Below are 15,698 nucleotides of genomic sequence, written 5' to 3' on the forward strand. Positions count from 1 at the left end.
TACAATTTTTTAAAGCAATGTTTTCCACTATATCTTTGTTATTTTGCATACATTTCAAAGTTGGAGATATAAAAATAATTGTAACTTTGAAACTCTTCTGTTTATAGGCAGAATATCTCTTCAAGAACAGTCCCGATATTGATTGGAATAATCGTTAAATCCTAGCAGCAATGGGAATTGTGAAATAAAAATGCAGAAAATTCCTAATACATTTTAGATAAAAATACTTAGTTTCTGAAATTATTTTTGGTTAGGCTTATTATGTAATCTTCCTTTTTATTACTACGTTGTATTGGGTTTTTAATATTTCTTTTACAAAAGTTTCATTTACTGCACATATTGATTAATCCATTTACACATCTGTATTTCATAGGTCTGTTTGAAAATGTGAACCATAAGAATCTGTTATCTCTTCAAAACCTTCCTCCTGGATTTGTTTTCAGATGTACATTCCATTTAAGCAATATACTATTTTCCTAATCCATAGTGAATGTAAGCAGCCAGGTTGAGAAAAACTACTATTAGAAAAAAAAAGCTGTTTTTACTGAAAATGGAAATAAATAGATGCAGCAAGTTCTCTTATTTCCCCTCCTGGCTACCAAGAGGCAGAAAGTCACACAATATAGTCTTCTCATGCTGCACTGAAGACTGACTTGTAAACAGTTTCCCAGCACAGGTATGTCAGAAAACCTGTGTTTTACTTTGGTATCCAACATACGGGGCTAGTTCCATTTAATTATCCTCAGCATTCGATATTACATGTTTTTTATAGATTCTTGAAGAATATAGACTTTACAGCTTGTGGCTGTCATTCCCAATTTTATTGACTTCATCCAGCTCTTGCAGAAACATGCTGACTGAGCTGAAACTGATAGCACAGGTGGGGTCAGAAGGCAAGAACCCTTTGGGAGAAATGGGGGGGGGGAAGAGGAAGAACTGAAAGAATGGTGATATAGAAACACCTATTTTATCTGTAACTTTTAGTATCAGAATTTTTAGAATGCCCAATTTTCTTATTCAGATATATTAATATTTTTACACACTATGAGTCTTATTTCATCTGTTTTCACACAGTCACACAGATAAGTCAGCGACCATAGCCAGGAACAAAGTTCAGAACCATCCTCTCCTACTCTAAAGAAACAGATTTTTTTGCTATCTATATATCTTATATACTGGCAGCTCAGGTTACCATTTATCGTGTGAGGCAGTTGAAGATGAAGTAATTGGTAGTTTCAGAGAATTTTTTAGTTTGAAAGTCCTATTTTTCAGAGTAGAGATGAAAACCAGTCACTGACAAAATAAGGTAAAACAGGAGGTTTTCTGTAGAGTTATTGTGATGTATTTGCCTCTCTAAAATTAAAGTTTTGAGCTGATCTATAAAGTGTGACTTTATTTTTTTAATTCAATTTCCCGAAATTTTATGCAGACTGTTACGGGCAGAGGTTTCAAAAAACAGTTAGTAGGAAAGAGTCTGTTTGCTTTGTTTAGGGTACGAATAAAATGTACCGGGTACGGGTGCCCAAAGCCAGGTGCGGGGCCCCTTTGCGGGAGCCCCTTCCCGTCCCTCGGGGGCCGCGCTCAGGGACCGCCCGGCGCGAGGCGGCCCCGCGGCCGTTGGCGCTTTGTTTTCAAACTGCGGCCGGCGCCGGTGGGACTACATCCCCCAGCGTGCCCCGCGGTGCCGCCCTCCCGCTTGCGCATGCGCGGCTGTGCGAGCGTGCGCGCCGTGCGGGGGTGTCCACGGCGCTGCGTCAGGGCCCCCCCGGGCCGGGACGTTGCTGTGGTAGCGCCCGGGCGCCATGTTAGAAGGCCGGAGGGGAAGAGGCGAGTGAAGCGGCGGCGGCGGCCGGGCCCGGCACAGCCGCTCCCTCCTCTCCCGGGGCCTGGCCCCGGCCCGTGCCATGGTCGCGGCTCCCGCCGCTCCGCGGGACGAGTGACCGGTCCTCAGGCGGCAGCGGTGGGGGAGGACGCAGAGGAAGAGGAGGAGGGAGAAGGGGACGACGCGGCGGCGGTGGTGGCGGCGGCGGCGGAGGAGGAGGAGGAGGGGCTGGAGAGACGATGCCGTTGTAAGTCGGGAGCTCGCGGGGCGCGCTCGGGGCCCGCGCTGTGCCGGTCCGGGCCCTCCCTGCCGGGCTCGGGCCCTTCCCCCCGCGCCGCTTCCGCTGCCGCAGTGTGCGGGCCTGGGGCCGCTGCGGCCGCGCCGGAGCGCCGCGCTCTCCCTCTCGCCCCCTCCGGCCCCCCCATGGCCGTGAGCCCCGGAGGACACGCCGATGTGGCTTTTGCGCTGTTGTTGTTGTCGCCTTCGCCGCGACCCCGCAGCGGCGGCGTGTGGGGCCGGGCGGCCGCGTGCGCCCCCGCCCCCCCCCCGCCGGGTCAGGGCGCAAGGAGGGGCGAGACCGCGTGTTCGTCCCTTCCTCGCCCTGCCTGCCGGGGGTGAAGCGCTTTTTCTCCTGAGAGCCCCGGCGAAGCCTCTTCCCCCGCGGCCGCGCGGGCGGTTTTTCCCCGCTCCGGGGGGCAGCAGAGCCCGAGCCGCGGGTTCCAGCGGGCGCTCCGAGCGCATCCCGCTGCCCTTGGAACCCCCCGCTCCCGGCGGGGCCGGGCAGCGCCCCCGGCCGGCAGCGCGGGCAGTGGGGCCGTGTGTCCCCCCCATCCCTGCCGGGAACCCGGGGGCTCTGCTTTGGACCTGCCTTGCCGTGACCCTGCCCGCAGTCAGGAATGACCAAGTGTGGCATTATTCATTCCAGTTTGTTCGCAGATTTCTATCAATCCCACACCCTGCTTTTTTTTTTCCTCTTCCTTTCTTTTTTTTTTAGCTTGCTGGCGTTTTGACGACTCCTGTTTGAGACGACAAAACTTTCAGCTCCTCACTTCTCTAGTTCATAATCTTATTATTTTATTACTCTATAAAAATCGAGGGAACCAGTGATGTGTAGGTGGACAAGTGACTTTTAAGAATAAAGCATGTTTATTTGCTAGGTTCAGTTGGTCTGTTTGTTTTTTATTGAAGGAAAAAAAGGGATTATTCACTATTTTTTCACTGTTATTACTTGGGTTTATTCACTGTTGTTTTAAATATGTAAACTTTAGGTGAAGGATAGCCATGCTTGCCTGTTGTGGTTGTTTAATTCAGTCTGCAATATTGCAAAGTTAGTCATGGGGTGGATAACACAGTAGAAACTTAGCCGAAAGAGTTTGTGGCAGGGAAAACACGGTGGGTGAATCCAGGAAGGCAAATGATTATGCCAAATGGGTTCTAATACTTGTATAATGAAGCTGCAACGTCCTTATACCTATCAGTTTTGCACATGTTCATTATAGCAATGAAAACTTACCAGAAATCAGCTTTGAAGTTGGCTAGGCTTTTCAGCCTCAGGAAAACGGGAGGGTGTTTATTCTGCTTGCTTTCATTCTTATTTTGTTGTGACTACATAAATTCCGAATGCTTAGTAACAACACTTAAAAGCTTGGCCTACTTTTATGAATTCTAGTAATAACGATCTTCAACTTTGAAAAGTTTAGACTGACTTGATAATTTTTCCTGATGTAGGTGCTTATGATACTTTAACTAGAAACTCTTAAATAACATTACACAGTTATATTTGCACCAATATATTGCTATTTTCAGTATAAACGTCACTTGGCAACTTAACTAGTACAGGAGGGTTATTGTAGTTAGCAGAAGTGAAGCTTTCTCAGTTTATGCATTTGTTCAGTCATTTGTATGTTTGAAATTATTGACTTCATATCGGTCAGTCAGGACTTCAAAGCAAGCATTTTAATGCCAAGAAATTGAAAGGCTAGTAATGTTGATTCCTCAGTTTATGAAGTGATACCACTGACTTAAGTTTAGAGGGGGAAAAAAAAGGCATCTTAGGAAGTTCCTTTTCTGTATAAGTCTTTCCAGTTGATGCTTTCATGCTTTTGGATGATAATCTTTTTGAGTGAGTGTGGAACAACCCCGTGTTACTGCCCAACTTTCAAGATGACCAAATATCCCCACCCCCACCCCACCTTTTTTGGTCGTGTTTTTTTTTGGCTGACCTTTAAAATCCATCCTTTAAACTTCATTTTCAGAGATGGTGTTTGCAATTGACAGGCCTAGACAGAACCGATTTCCCATACAACCAGAGATTGTTCTTATTCTTGACTTGAAAGTCCAGAGTTCCCCATGGTTACAGCAGTGTTGATACCGTTTGTGTATGTGTGCTTATTAGCAGTGTGGTACAAAGCTATAAAACCAAATTCTTTATGTACCTGGCACATAAGTAGTAAGAGAGCAAACTGGGGTTCTGCTGATGCTGATAGCAGGCATTTGCAGAAGCCTTTTAAAAAATACTAAATTTATCCTAGAAACTTATGTGACTTTTTGTTACAATTGTCATGTGTGAAGAGGTAGCAGCTGCATAAGCAAAAAGTCTTTAACTTTCAGTTGTTAAAAAAAACTGTTTAGAAACAAAAGAACTACTTCCACTGTCATAAAGATACATTTTAGTCAACAGTTAGGTACTGAATATTCCTGTGTGTTATCTGAAACGCAAGATTCTAGGCAAAAATGAAGCTCACTGAGCTGTTCATATGTTTTGGTCGGGTCTGGGGTTTAGGCAGAAAGATTACTGACTCAGTGGAGCTGCAGCTACATTTGTATGAATGATGATGTAGTCTTCTTATGTAACCTGGGCCTTTCTGACCCTCCAAATAGAGAAAAAGCACCATGAATCTGTTTCTTGGTAAGCTATTGAACTTCCGTGTCTGCTGAAATCATTGCAAAACACTTTTGTTCTGTTTTTTTCTGTAACCAGAAGTGGCAAACTGCATTGAGTCATGTATCTGAACATTTAAAAGTGCTGTAAGCACTCTAAATTTAAAGTATTTTTAGTATTGGTAACTTCTGTATTAGAGTTTTGGAATCTCATCAGTAATTATTTCTTCCAGTCTTTATTGTAGACAGTCGACCTTATTTTCACTTCTGAAGTAAGACTCTTTGTATTTTCTTTCACTGAACTTTGCTTTAGACATATACAAAGTCATTTTCTCGACTTCTAATTAGTGACTGTCAACTTGCATGCCAAAAGTACAGCACTATATTTACAATGGTTTGTACTGGCTGGGAGTGGATAGTGTGTTTCTGAACAGAGAGCTCAGATTTTCATGGGCTGTTAGGAAAGGAATTAAATTGTTGTTAACATTGCAAAACATAGGACTAACTTTGGAAGAATAGTTGCCTTAATATAAAGTGATAGCTTTCTTATTAGAGAAGCAATTAATATAAAAATTATACTGAGGATTAATTTGTTAAATGCAGAACAGAAGAACTAGGTGGCAAGGATGTGTGGTTTTGCAATAGCTTTCAGTCTTCTAAAAAAAGACTGTGTTTATACCTGTTAATATAGAGGTACTGCACAGAACTTGGAACCCCAGTTATTTTGGGCAGAGTAGATTTCACCGCTGAGACAAATTAATCTCTTATGGTGAAACACTTTGTGGTATTCCTAGATCTTGATTTTATACTTCTTGTTATCTATTTCTTAAGCTGCTACCTTTTGAGTTTTTTGTCTCCAGAATAGGAAGAAAAATAATTTTGGTTCAAGTGCTACCTGTACAGTTCAGTAGCACTTTGTTTTCTTTAAACTTGAGAAACTTCTCTTGAAACTGGCATTCGTAAGAATGTTGTGGATCAGTTTGTGTTTAGACATGCTGCCTTCACTATTCTCTGCAAACAGAAGAGTCAGGGAGCTCAGGAGAGAGTCCAAGGTTAGCAGAATGTGTATGAATGATCTTCCTTTTGCCATAGGTGAGTCTCTTTTATAGATTAGTTGCCTATTGTTGCTCCAATACCTGTCTTTAAATCAGTTTTGTGTCTCTTGAACATCTCATACTGACGGTTGAAAACTTAGTTCATGGTCTAAATGTTCCAGTGGCCTTCTGCTAGATATTAAAACTTTAATTTGGGAGGGACAGCTGGATTGCCTTAACCACTTAAAACATATATTCCCCAGTACCTGATCTGTACAGACTTCGCTGAGGTTTCCTGCCTAGATTTTTGAAACTCTGGTTAGAGTGATGGTGTTAGCATTAAACTAGAAATTTCAGTCTGAAATTGCCACTCAGTCATTGTTGGAGGAAACTTTAAAAGAAGCAAACAAAACCCTTCAACAGACTTTATCTGGAATTGGACACAGTGGAGCTTGAGCTCTGTGAATTTAGCTCCAGCTGATTAATCAGATGGTGTGATGACCAGCTTCAGGAATCTGACTTTGGTGTCTTACATCAGTAAATAAGAAGGAATAAATTTTACTGAGGTAATCAGTAGAGGCAAAAAAAGAAGCGAGGATAGTCATTGAGATTCCTTAAGTTGTGTATTTTGTGTATCTGAACAAGTTTGAAAATTCAGTGGGATTTAAACTGTTACAATTTGTTCAGTATTATGCCATGTGTTTTTAAGATTTCTGTTGTTTGTGTTGTCTTTTATTTTTGGGAAGTATCCCAAATTTCAGGAGCATGATGTTTAGATAGCGTGGTGGTGATTGCAAGTGTATTTTGCTTGTGATAAGAAATGTAAAATCTTAACTCAAATAACACGATAAAAATGTTACCATTAGAAACTGAGGTAGAATACTGGGAGTGAAGAGGAACAAGGGCTTAGAAAGACAGATTTTCATGTGGGGTAGGAGTTGGGTTAAATACAAGGCATTCTTGACAAAGAAGTTCGTGACAGGATTGTAGTTTCTTCTGAGAATGGAGCAGGGTTCCAGTGTTGTAAAAGAAAGCAGTAGTACAGAACTTAGAATTTGTATCCAACTCTTAGCTATATATAGGACAGTGTTACATAGATATACCTGTATTTGCTCTAAGTCTGTGTTCTGTTTCCGTGTGTGTTCAGGCTATAACCTGATCTTTAGAAGATGCATTGTAAACTCTCCCTCTACCTTAGAAAAATGTGCACTCACTTCCACTTAAAGGAATTTAAAGGTGTATGCTCTCGAAGCTATAAACCTCTTACAAACTTTATTTGTGGGGTTTTTTTCTTCCACTTTTTCACTCTTTTTAAAATGGGTTTTAGCAGTTTAGTATTGCCAGGGTCTGCTCTTTTTAATTTGGTAGTTATTGACAACAATTTAAGAAGGTATGGCCTACCAAAGCTTTGTGTTGTGAAGAAAAAGTTGTTCAGCTGTACTGCTGTCATCTTAGCACAAACTAGAGCTTTGTGTCTGTTTGTGTTTTTATATGGGGGAAAAGTTAAGAGCATTTTTTAGAGATGAGATTAATTAATATTTGAAGTGAAATACGGGATCATAACACTTTAGAACTAATCCACTGTAGCTGCTGCCCAAGTTACAGATGGTTTAAATTGTCAGTATATGTTCTTCAAAAATCCAGGTTAAACCAGAGCTACGACAATGTGGTTGACTAGAAACAAATAAACCAAAAAGCCCCAAACTGTGTCTTAATTTTCTTTGTGATCTTAAAAGAAAAGATTGGGGATTTTTTTTTTTTGTTTGGGTTTTCTGTTACTGTTTTATTTTGGTTTTTAGAAACAGAAACAAGCCCTAACCATGCTTTTTCAAGCTTTCAGTTGTGTGAGACCTTGACGTGTCTGCCAAATCTGCTTCTGCTGTTGTCAAGATTGAGTAGCTGGAATAGGATTTCCAGTTGCTGTTTAATACTTTGTTTTTCATTAATGCTTAACTTCAGTGACTAGCAGATGTGACACACCATCAAGGTATTGACCCCCCAACAAGGCCTTAATATCTCTAATCCTCTTGGACACAAGGTTAGCTCTTCCCTCTCTTTTCACCTTTCTTTGAATTTGAATAAATTCAGTAGTTTAAGCTTTTCTCTGAACATGTCACAGGTTAAAACAAGAATGTCCATAAGTCTTACCAAGAGGAAAGATATTGGAATATGAGTGTGATCTTCATGGTTTTAGGAGAAAGTAGAAGATGAGTCTGGAAGTGTTGATCATTAGCATTTTCTGGCTAAAATGTAACATGTAAATACAGCATTAAAGTTGGAATAACGGGCACTTAGAAGTTTATTTCTCAGAGGTAATTTACTTTTACTTTAAAAAGCAGCTAGCAAATGTTTTACTTGAAGTTTCTCGATTTTGTGGGAGGTAGGGGGCAGGGAGAGGATAAACCTTTACTTTTTTGTTTATAGTAACTTTCATGACTTGCTGTGTTTTTAATAAATAAGCATGGATTACCTAGCACAGTTACTTTATTTAATCCTTAATTGACTTTAAGAAACTCTTGCCATACCATTTTTTCTGTCATTTTCCAAAGGACCTTTTCTGATAGGTGTGCTACAGAAACCTTAGACTAGACTTAACTTCAGCAGGTGTAAACAATTGAGTTTGAATTTAAGTGTTTTTATCTGGAAATAATCTATATTCTCTTCAGTATTAACATGTGTTAAAATGTAAGGTTCAGCAGGCCCCCTGCAGCAGTGAAACCTTCTTGAAGGTAGCTGTGCGGAGAAGCGTTACATACTATCCCAGAGAAAATGTTCTTACTAACTCAAACACAGGTGAAACACTTGTTTTAGGAAGTTCCTGGGCTGTTGACAACAACTTTATTCCATTATTATAAAAGTAAATGTAAGAACTGTAGCTGTTTTTACGTTACAATTCCCACAGATGTATATCTGGTGATTGATTTAATTGGTTGTTTAAAGCTGTTGTTTAGTGAACAGAGTTTGTGCCCTTGGCCAGCTCTGGTGGTCCTGTAGGAGTTTAAGTCACGGCGCTGTGATGTTTTGCAAAGGCAGAGCTGCACCTTGCACTCCCAGGGTTCTGTGTACACCAGACCAGGGAAGAGATCTGCTGTTTGGTTGGCTTTTATGTACTGTAATTTTATAGGCAAGGTAAAAGATTATTTTTAAATTATTAGTTCTTGAATTGGTGAATTATGGCCCGTACAAGCAGATGGAAGACAGAGGCCATTGTCAGCATTGTGGACTTCAGGAGTCAGCTTCCTAGAATCTGGTTTTGAGTGACACTGAGTCTTTTTTGAAATCTAGTAACAGGGTCTACCAGACCATGTTTTACCAGCCTTTGTAATGAAGTCTAATATCTGTTGAATTGGATGCAGTTTCTTGCTATGAAGGTGTAAAAATTGCAGTCAGACCATAAGGAAATTGTTACACAAAGCTAAAATACTGATTGCTTTATATCAGTGCCTTAAAAACCTGTAAAAGTAAACTGAAAAATCTTAAAAACAAATTTATTTTTTCATATTAGCAGTTGGCAAAAGGGGAGAAATTGTAGTTCAAATGTAACTGCTTGCTTTGTGGTATAAGTAAAAATATTCAGGATACCCAAAGGATGTTTATATACCGAGACCTTTTGTTTTCAGACTGCTTTTTTTAGAGGCAGCTAAGTGGCTCAAGCTACTATTTGTGTTGACATTCCTAAAATTTTTTTAAGAGAAAAAAATGTTTTAGTGGCTTCCTTTGTCCTTAATTTGAATTACTGTTTTATGTAATTAATCTGAACAGCTTTTTTAAAAAATGTTTTCATTGATACCTTAAGTTGTAAGGTATGATTTGTTCAGCTGCTATCAAAGTCTTCATTAGGTGATTAAAAGCTCATAGCTGAAGGAAACAATATCAAATAATGTTCCCAGGCATTGCCTCACTCCCCATGATTACTTTTTTTTTTAACGTACACTGTCTAAGCATATTTTTCCTCATGTGTTGTGTTTTTTTTGCTAATGAGCAAAGAGGCAGATGTGCTAGAACTTGCTTTGTGAGAAACTTGCATTGTGACTGAATTTTTGATTGCAAACAAACTATAGTACTTAGATTCATTTTAGAGTGGATTTAACTTGTGGCAATGTTTTGTTGATTCCCAGAAATTTTAAGTTTAGGTGTTTTTTTTTAAATACTTAGTCTTTATGGAAATGCGGAATGAAATCCTGAGGAGATGATGGTGACAAATTGTCAAAGTAGAAGTGAAGTTGTACTGTAGTTTCCACATGTAATACATAGTTAACCTGATACAAATATTTCTCATTATGTATGAAAGAAATCTTATATAATACTTGTAAACACAAAGGACTGATATTACAGCAATATGCAGAGGAATGTTATGCCTCCCAAGAGTGGGACTTCCACTTACTCTGTCAGCTTGATTTTTTGACATGAAGGGTTCTCTTTTGCTTCAGACTTAATGTAAGTTGAAGAAGCCTAAACTGATGATAAAGCTTTTGCCCAAGTAGAATGAAAAAAAAATCCAGGAAAAAAAGTTAATGCATAATGTGAATTAAAAAGTAGCCTTTGCCCAGCCCTCCATGAAGCAAGGCTATGTGTAATATTGCCAACATAGGTTGAGCTGACTTTGTCCAACTGACCAAGTTATGGTAGCCAGCAGAGAAGTCAGCTTAAAACCAATGTATGATGCTGATGGGCTCAAAATATACTAAAGCCTCCTTACTTAGGTGATTGTTTTGAGAGTGTGAAGTCAGCCGATGTAAAAGAAAATGACTCATAGCAACTTGTAACCCTGCAATCAGTATTAATAGTTGGAGAAAGGTAATTCTGTTGGTGTCCTTAATAGCACAGATTTAACACAGATTGATGTAGGATGTGAATGTTAACACTAGGCTGAACTTTTTATTTTTGTAGTATCTATCTTTTGTCTGTTACTCTGATGAGAAAAAGTAAATTAATTTTTTTTTGTTTGTTTCTGTCAGTAACTTTATTTAATTGCCTTTATTAGTCCCGTTACAACCCAGGGATCACAAACACAGCAACTACAGAAGCATTATGGCATTACCTCACCTATCAGTTTAGCTGCCCCCAAGGAGTTTGACTGCATGCTTACCCAGAAATTAATTGAAACCCTAAAACCTTATGGCGTATTTGAAGAGGAAGAAGAGCTGCAACGCAGGTGAGTAAACACTCTTAACAATGTTTTTTCCCTATCTTGAGGTACATGTGGTTGAGTGCTGAACCCCAGGTGTGTTTGGGTTCTTTCAAATGCTTTCTTGAAAGCCTAGTGGAATTGTAAGCTCTTTTTCTCACCTTAAGAGGAATACCTCAAAACACAGAAGAGAATTAAATTGACTGTTAAATTTTAGAGGCCGGCTTGCATGTTTCCCCCATCATCGCTGTTTTGTGGGCCTTATACTTATTAAGCGTTCTAGAGTTTTTTTCTTGCAGTACTGCTTCTTACTGTTCTTTTAGATGTATGTGTTATATGAATTAAAGTTTTATTTTGAAAATGAGTAGAATTCATATATCAAAAATGTGTGTATGCCTTGCATGCTTGCGTTTTTTTTGAGCTTAAATCACTTGAATATTTTTAGGGAGGGGGGAATATAATGGGAATGTTCTAAAAGGGATTTCGTTTCTACATATATATAAAAAGATCTGTAATTAGATCGACAGTGTTGTAGTTGACTTACTGTGTAATGATGATCAAAGTCTTAAAATACTACTAGTTTCATCTAAGTTCATGACCTGTGATTCTGCTATTTTATCAATAGGATTCTGATTTTGGGAAAGTTAAATAACTTGGTAAAAGAATGGATACGGGAAATCAGTGAAAGCAAGGTATGGATGTATTTTACATGGAATTGCTTGTATTGTGATTCTATGACTGCTCTAGGAAGATAATTCTAAAATATGTTCCTAGTCTAAATGGGGTGAACCTTAGATTTGGGGTTGAAAACAAATACCATCTTTGTGTAGATTCTTTTGTTACCAGGCAGCATTGTCCCTTAAAAGTAGAACCTTGTCAAAGGAAGAAACTGATAGATGTAACTTGACTTTCTGTCAAAATTCATGCATATAGTACTGTATTAAGTATATGCTTAAATTGTTTGGCTTTGTGAGACAGTACTAGATCTTAAAATGTACTTCTTGCATCTTTATGGTCTGTGGTCGTTTTCTTTAATGTGAATCCTGTAATGTTACTTTTGTAGACTGATAATGCTGTTAGTGTTTTTGCCAGGTTATAGTAACCCCTGCCCCCCTCCCCCCCCCCATTTTTTTTAAATGATTATAGGCTTGCAAAAAAGTGTCTTTTTTTTTAGGAATAAAAGCCTAAATTTTAAAGCAATTATGCTCTGAGTATACTTGGGATTTTATTTATTCTGTACACTTCTGAACAAGATTACAAGCAGGAACAGCCCTGCTATATTAGTCTTGATCCTTGAAAACAAAATAGTGACTTACTTCATGCCTGGTGTAAAATTGGAAGTTACTTAAATTAATCAATATACATTGCAAAATACAATTTTCGATTTATTTTATCTTCCGCTGTGTAGCCGTTCATGTAGGGTCTCAGATTGTAGTATTGTATCCTGTTATGAAAGGATAACTTCTTTGCCCACAGTACTGTGGTTTCAACAAGTTTTATAGATTATACAAATCTAGCAACTTTAATAGATGTACCTGAACAATCTGAACATAAAATAAATATCTCTCCCAAACACAAATTTTTATTTAAAGACTATTATATAGTATGGGTGTCTCTGGAAGTAACTTAATAAACACCAATATTATTCATAGTATTTTTGTGTTGCTCTGAATTGGAATCCATCATCAATTTCTGAGTCAATCTAAAATGCCTGAGTGAAGCAAAATAGTAGAACAATTACGAGGTTTAAGGCAGTAATATGTAATGTAGTTGAGATGCTACAAGTAGTTCCCAGTTGGCAAACGTACCTCAGTCCTTTCTGTAAATACTGAGGTTATTATTTCAGTGGTTAAACAGCGTAAATTTTGTGGAATATTTTTCCTCTTGTTTTAAAATAAATTATGTGTGTTGTTACAACTTGTTAAAGTAAAATAACCAATTTTATTTGCTTTGTTTAGAATCTTCCACAGTCTGTAATAGAAAACGTTGGAGGAAAAATTTTTACATTTGGATCCTATAGATTAGGGGTTCATACAAAAGGTAACATTTACTTTTATGATAAAAATCTGTGTGTTTGAGCTAATGACTGATCTTGCTGTCTTTTGAGATGGTGTTATTTCTTCATTTTTTTGGTCAACCATATGGTCTTCATTATAAATAAAAGAAATATATTCCTATATTGTATTTTTATCATGGATTGAGAAACAGACAAAAAATTTGGAAATTATTTAAAAATAGAGGAAGTTGTATACTTAGATTCTTATGTTTTGTTCTTTGAAAATTACTACAAATGTTCCGCAATTGAAACGAGTGTATGTATGTGTTCAGTATGTTTAATGACCGTAAACTTTTTTCATTTGACTTAGCATTTCCAAAGAAAAAACATTCCACATGATAAGAAAGGAAATATTCTTGTTTAGTTTAAAGAAAAAATAATTGTCTATTGGTGGCATTCCATGCATGTGAAGTGTTGAGTAATTTACTTCTGCTAATTAACAATTTCAGGTGCTGATATTGATGCCCTGTGTGTTGCACCAAGACATGTTGAAAGAAGTGATTTTTTCACATCATTTTATGAAAAACTAAAACAACAAGAAGAAGTGAAAGATCTGAGGGTATGTGAAATGTCTGGTACAGCTCACTCACCTGAGGATTCAGAAAAGTCAACAGTGGTGCACTAAATAAGTAACTATAACTTTAGTATTAAGGCTTGCAGTGGATTTTTACTTCACCTGCTGCAAAGCCTATCACCAGAGTTGAAATAGGGATTCTTCCAAATTTTCTCTGCTCCCACTTAATAGTGACACTCATTTAAAAATCTGGATGGCAGAACCATTTCCTAGTATGTGTGTTGGTATGGCAAAATTTCTGCTTACTCTCTAGCAGCAGGCACGTACCAATGTAAATGTTAGACTGAAAAGGATCAGGACCAAACTTGTGTGTGTTTAATGAAGGTTTTATGCTGCTTTCTTATAATGTCGTGCTCATATAACCAGTTACAATGGTTGATATTAACTAAACCTTTTATATTGACTGTGCATTTGAAAAGGGAAGTTGTATTTTTAGTGTGTCTCATTGTTAGATGCTTGTGCAAGATTTTTAGTGTGTAAAAATGAAGATTTCCTTTGCAGTAGTGGAAGACAGTAGTATACACAGTATTTTGTTTCTGTTATATCTAAATGACAAGCCTTGCTAGGCCCACTGGTGGGGGCTTTAATTGTCTCAATATTGGCTCAGAGTAAATTTTTGGTGGTGCAATTCTTTTTTTATAGATGAAGATAGTTGCTGGCAAGTCTTTGTTTTTAGTCCTGCTCTCATAAAATAAATGGAATTGTGTCTGCAACATTCTTCCACTCTATGCATCCTGTAGTTGGTAACTCCCAGGGTAGTGCAAACATCTGCTGGTAATACTATATGCAGTGAAACAACTGTTTTGAATGCTTTATTATCTGAACACTTTAGTAATCTTTAAATCCACATGCTTTAATTGAGAGGATTCAGATTTTCAGATTTACATTCAACTTCGCTGTAAACTCTTAACTCCAGGTAATGTAGTTGATTTGGCAGCAAGGTATGTATGCTGTTCAGTGTAGCTCTGCAGTGATGCAAATAACTTTTAGGTTGGGGAGTCAACACTTTTAAATCATTCAGGCTAGTTCTAAGAAAGTTTGTACATTTCCATCTTTTGGGGAACATAGACTTTCTTAATGGTTGCTCTAGTGAGTGAGTGTGAGGGACTTGTGAACTTTGGTGTTTTGCTTAGGATTCATCCTGCCAACCAGTAATGTTAAGGTAACCTTAAGTAAACATTGTCTCCTCCTCTTGTTAAGAACTGAAACACTATTGGAACAGTGTATACTAGTTCATAGTATTTCGAGGCTAGGCAGTATTCTTTGCTTTTACAAAACCAGTGTGCTACAGATCTGCATTTAGTTTGGAAGCTCAGTTCAGGAAAATGGTATTCAGAGCTGATGGCAGAGTAAACATGAAGTCCTAGAGTTTCATCATGGGTACTGTTTGTAAAAGTACCTTATTATTTATTTAGAAATGTTTAGAAAAGATACTCAAGCTCTGGAGACTGGTGACTTGCAAGTTTGGTTGCAAGTGAATCACAGAATATTCTGAGTTGGGAGGGACCCACAAGGAGTCCAACTCTTCAGCGAATGGCCCATACAGGGATCCAACCCACGACCTTGGTATTATTAGCACCATGCTCTACCATCTGAGCTAATCTCAAGTCAGACTCCATGGTTACACAGTTGCTCTTCTCATTTCTCATAAAATACTGCCTGTAGAAATAGAAATAAGAGGCCTTTTAGACTAAGAATCCCCATAGCTTGGCCTTGGAATACTTAGAGATACTTGTGAGGAGTAAAAGATGCTTCATCATGTCCTGTATGTAGGGGGAAAGAGGGTTGGACCCTGGGGTAACATCAGCAGAGCTGGTTGGTACAAGTTTGGATTATAATGAACATTTTTACAGCTGCAACACGTAGTAGGTTAGTGCTTACTGCATAAATCCTCAAAAGTGGAGAAAGACATTGATAACAAAAATCAAGCTGAAAACAGAAGTAGCATTTTGTTATAATTGTTTAGACCTGGTAGCTATTGTTTGTAAATGTTCTCTAGACTTAAAATAAAATATAACTTTTTTTCCCCCAGGCTGTTGAAGAAGCTTTTGTCCCAGTTATTAAACTTTGTTTTGATGGAATAGAGGTAAAGATCATATTTTAATTTGTTTTGGTAGAACATGGTTAAAACAATGTTTAAGATCTTTATAACTCATTTATTAATATGAGTGCTGTTTAAGTGACTCTTAAGTTCATACCCAAGT

General features: G+C 38.4%; 2 protein-coding genes across 6 annotated transcripts in view; both read left to right on the top strand.

Annotated features, from left to right (window-relative positions):
• AK7 (adenylate kinase 7) overlaps positions 1-1,384 on the top strand; it is a 28,639-nt gene extending 27,255 nt beyond the window's left edge. Inside the window, exon 18 of one of the 2 annotated variants that reach the window (XM_039382671.1) lies at positions 108-1,384. In XM_039382671.1, coding sequence (XP_039238605.1) covers positions 108-158 — 51 coding nt within the window. In that variant the 3' untranslated portion in view covers positions 159-1,384. The remainder of the gene's footprint in view (positions 1-107) is intronic. The other variant, XM_039382672.1, reaches the window with a different exon arrangement.
• A 392-nt stretch (positions 1,385-1,776) lies between these two features.
• The window catches only part of PAPOLA (poly(A) polymerase alpha), a 45,014-nt gene continuing 31,092 nt past the window's right edge, over positions 1,777-15,698 (top strand). For 2 of the 4 annotated variants that reach the window (XM_027718364.2, XM_027718365.2), the window contains exons 1-6: positions 1,778-2,069; positions 10,721-10,891; positions 11,490-11,556; positions 12,823-12,904; positions 13,370-13,479; positions 15,527-15,580. In XM_027718364.2, the coding sequence (XP_027574165.1) occupies positions 2,062-2,069; positions 10,721-10,891; positions 11,490-11,556; positions 12,823-12,904; positions 13,370-13,479; positions 15,527-15,580 (492 nt within the window). In that variant the 5' untranslated portion in view covers positions 1,778-2,061. Of the gene's footprint in view, positions 2,070-10,720; positions 10,892-11,489; positions 11,557-12,822; positions 12,905-13,369; positions 13,480-15,526; positions 15,581-15,698 lie in introns of all 4 variants that reach the window. The other 2 variants (XM_027718367.2, XM_027718366.2) reach the window with 2 other exon arrangements.

Source organism: Pipra filicauda, unplaced genomic scaffold, assembly GCF_003945595.2.
Source record: "Pipra filicauda isolate LSUMZ 115617 unplaced genomic scaffold, ASM394559v2 scaffold27_size4233163_pilon, whole genome shotgun sequence".
In the NCBI taxonomy this organism is placed as follows: Eukaryota; Metazoa; Chordata; class Aves; order Passeriformes; family Pipridae; genus Pipra; species Pipra filicauda.